Below are 4,026 nucleotides of genomic sequence, written 5' to 3' on the forward strand. Positions count from 1 at the left end.
GAACACACTAACGTTAACTTCGGACTCTTCTGGTAAATGCAACCATCATGACCTCATTGATCCTGCTCTATAATTTTTTTTTTTTTATCATTGCAGGGATGAACCCTTCAACTTCAACTACCGTTTCTATTAAAAAAATACACAACCTATAACTAAATTTGATGACTTATAAGGATTCTCATCATTTCTTTCAGTTTGAAAGAAGGCAAAACAAAAAAGGAATGCTTGTGTAATAGATAGTACTTGCGACTTCACAGTTAAAATTAGAAACCACAATAAAAACACTAGTACAGCAGCAAGTATTTCTTCATTTATTGTGGTTGGTGCATAGCGTCCCACCACGTTGGTGACATATTTCTTACTAAGGTCCCTGCGCCTAATGATGGTCCTCGGACAACTTTTTCTCTCACCCTTTAAAAAATGACTGTCTAACCTTGTATAGTCCATTAGTAGCCAGCAAAACCAAGTAGTCAAAGTCAAAGATACCAAACCTTAGATCCAAATACTACTAGCAAAACCAAGTAGTCAAAGTCAAAGATACCAAACCTTAGATCCAAATACAACTCCACAATAATTCTAGAATTCTAGTTCGGTGGTTGATTTTCATTTTCCTGTGTCTTTTCCAAATTTCAGTGACTGTCCCTCTTTCAACATTGCTCAAAGCCACAAACTTTATGTCGGTAACCGCTCCAGAAATTTTCTTTTAGAGTGTTTTTTAAAAAGTATAAATTATATAATTTAATAAAGAGAGAAATTCATATATTGACAATAACAATAATAAAAAAACACACAAATACATAAAATTTGCAATTGCTTTTACGAGTTTTCATATTTTGAAATTATTGCATGATAGTCTCATTATCAATACTACAAACTAAAAGTTGATTGCAAAAGCTTTTTTTTCTCCTCTACGTAGGAGCTTTTTCTCTCACGCTCAGGTGAGTCTTCCTTTCCACTGTGTACACACAGTGGACTTCCATAACACTTAACATGGACCAAGAATTCATTGACCGTTTACAAAACATGCAACTCACAGAGGAAGAAGGTGAAGTGGTGCACATTCGGTCCACCAGAAGAGAGAAAACTATTGAAGACTGTTCCCTCACCTTATTAGGCCGTTTTCTCACTACTCGTCCCTACAACCAGAGGGCGGCAAAAGCACTACTAAGGACGGTGTGGAAACTAGGGAATGATTTGCGAATAGTGGACGTGGGAGAGGGGCTGTTTCAGTTTAGATTCAAACTTGAGAGCCAACTGACATGGGTATTGAACAACGGTCCATGGAGCTTTGACAACATTTTGCTGGTCCTCCGACGGTGGGAAAGGGGTATGACAGCCAACTCAGTGATTTTTTCAGTTCTTCCTATATGGGTCCAGGTGTGGGGACTATCGTTCGACTTGATGAACGAAGAGGCTGGCTGGGAGATCGGTAAAGGTTTGGGGCATGTAGTAGAGGTGGACAAGAAAACATTCCTATCCGACCAAGCGCGCTTCATCAGGATCAGGGTCGAGCTTCCACTGGAGAAACCAATTCGGCGAGGAGGATGGGTTGCTAACCCGGAGGGTGACCATGTACGTGTGGGCTTTAAGTACGAGCGTTTGGTGGGGATGTGCTACCAATGTGGGAGATTCGGCCATGAGATGAAGGATTGTCCATCTCCAGGACCCACGCAGCAGACGACGAGACCGTATGGGGAATGGTTGAAGGCTGGAGTACGGAGGAGTGCATCGGATCGGACAACCAGTAAACCATCGATGCAGCAAACGGCGCCGGAGAGTGATGAACAGACAAGGAGCCAAACCACAACCCACGTGGCAACTGCGGACGTCACTGGCATTAAAAGCAATTATGACTCCCACAGGTCGGTTACTCAGACAACTAAGAAATCAATGATTGCGGCTGTAACGTCTGAGCATTTACTTGGAGCGAAAATTCAGGAAACTGACCACATCAATGCTGATGATTATGGGCGAACTGAAATCATGGGAATGGAGATTAATGGGTCCGGAATTATGGCAGCCGATACGTTGGACCCAAGCCTCATCAATGTGCCAGTTAAGTATGATGATCAACAGGCACGTGACACACTCCCAAGCCATTCAAACCAGCCACGTGACCACTCCCAAGCCATTCAAACCAGCAGCCACGTGACCCACTCCCAACCCACTCAAACCAACCACGTGACCCACTCCAAACCCACGTAAACCAGCCACTCCCAACTCACTTAAACCAACCATATGACCCACTCCCAACTCATCTAATCCAGACACGTGACCCACCCCAAACTCACATCAACAAACCACGTGAAAGCCCACCAAGCATGGGCAAGAAACACAAACCACGTACCTCTGAAAATAAAATCTCTCGGAACAAAATACCACGCCAAAATAACCCAAACCCACACAGACCCTAAAGAAACTATTAGCCGCAACTTGAAAAGAGACAAGCCTGAAGACAACCTACCTTTGGAAGAAGAACTGAAACAGAATGAGAAGAGAAGTAAAGCCATGGAATGTAACCAGAAAATATTATCATCAAAACGGTGGAGCTGCTGGACAGCCCCGCCGAGAACAATGAAAATCATGAGCTGGAACTGCCGGGGGCTTGGGAACCAACGTGCAGTGGATGTGCTCTCTCATCTTGTGAGGGAAAAAGCTCCCAAAATCCTGTTTCTTATGGAAACAAAACAGTCTGTATCAGAGATGAGACAGATTCAAGCTGGTTTACCGTATCGATGTATGTTGTGTGGTACCTAGTATTCGTCGTAGTGGAGGTTTGGCTTTACTGTGAGAGGAGGAAATTGAGTTGCATGTCCAAACTTTTACCTAAATCATATTGATGCGCTTATTATGGATGACAGGGAAGAGATGGGAACTAGCCCTGTCCAATTGAAAAGCTTAGCCCACTGGACTCATGGTACAAAATATTTTAAATGCCACAATCTCCACCAGGTCCACCAAACCCAAAGGTGTATCCCTCGTGCTCACCTATATATCCATGAAAATCTATGAGATAGCAGTTAGGGCTATCAATGATTGTATCGTAGGTATATTTATGAGGTCCATCTAGCACCCCAGAACTATTTCTATATTGGATTGCTCTAAATTGACTTGTATGTTTATAATTGTCATCTGGAAATATTCCAGATCCCATGGGTGGGCTAATTCCATTTGGAGGACTAACAACGATCCCTCCCCAAGCAACAGTTTCGGGATCAACAAAATTATTAAATATCTTTGCTGGAATATATCCAATATTAATTTGATCTTTTGTTACCCACCAATTGCCATCTTTCGCCTGTCACATAAAACAACAAAAGTATATGATCAAAGTCACAAAACTCTAAGCACCTTTTTCAAACTTTGTTTCAAAATTTAATATGCATATAATGTTAATATTACAAAATAAAATAATATGCAGTTTAATTAACTATAGATTTACCTTTGAAATAGAGAGTCCAATCTCAAATTGAGGACCATTAGGAATGGATACATTACTTATAGGTGACCCGGAATAAACTCTTTTGTCAACTTGCACAAAACCAGGGCAAGCAATGTTGAAACAGCCTGTCTTTTGAGAACCATCAGTCTGTAATTTTCAAAGGCATTGTTACGTATAATTCTCAAAAGAACTTGTAGTATACACAAATTTAATGGATTGAAACACTAGCAAACAAGAAACATACATACACCACAAGAAAAAAGTTAGATAATAAATTATAAATGTGTGAAAACGATAGAATAGAAACATACCGTCCAAAAGGACCTGTTTGCAGCAACCCCTACAGTCAATATTGAAGGTATTGTACAAGCTGTTGAAAGACAGGTCACCCCACAAATGAATGACAGACTCACCCAGCGGTACACTCCTGATGAAGTTCGTACTGCCCTTTTCCAAATGCACCCTTCAAAAGCACTGGGACCAGATGGTATGTCTCCTTTTTTCTTTCAGAAATACTGGCATATTGTAGGTCATGATGTCACTGAAGCTGTCTTATCAGTCTTGCACTCGGGTCATATGCTGAA

General features: G+C 41.4%; 2 protein-coding genes across 2 annotated transcripts; one reads left to right on the forward strand and one right to left on the reverse strand.

Annotated features, from left to right (window-relative positions):
* The first annotated feature begins 990 nt into the window (after positions 1-990).
* On the forward strand, positions 991-2,205 carry LOC136064275 (uncharacterized). Its single transcript, XM_065765828.1, has one exon. The coding sequence runs from the start codon at positions 991-993 to the stop codon at positions 2,203-2,205; it is 1,215 nt and encodes a 404-aa protein (XP_065621900.1).
* Positions 2,206-2,929: 724 nt separating this feature from the next.
* Positions 2,930-3,684, reverse strand: LOC136064276 (protein neprosin-like). The gene is made up of 3 exons (XM_065765829.1): positions 3,676-3,684; positions 3,443-3,589; positions 2,930-3,298 (listed from the first exon to the last, which is right to left on the reverse strand). The coding sequence occupies exons 1-3, from the start codon at positions 3,682-3,684 to the stop codon at positions 2,930-2,932; spliced, it is 525 nt and encodes a 174-aa protein (XP_065621901.1).
* Positions 3,685-4,026: the final 342 nt, after the last annotated feature.

This window comes from Quercus suber, unplaced genomic scaffold, assembly GCF_002906115.3.
Source record: "Quercus suber isolate HL8 unplaced genomic scaffold, Cork oak 2.0 scaffold_656, whole genome shotgun sequence".
NCBI classification, from domain to species: domain Eukaryota; kingdom Viridiplantae; phylum Streptophyta; class Magnoliopsida; order Fagales; family Fagaceae; genus Quercus; species Quercus suber.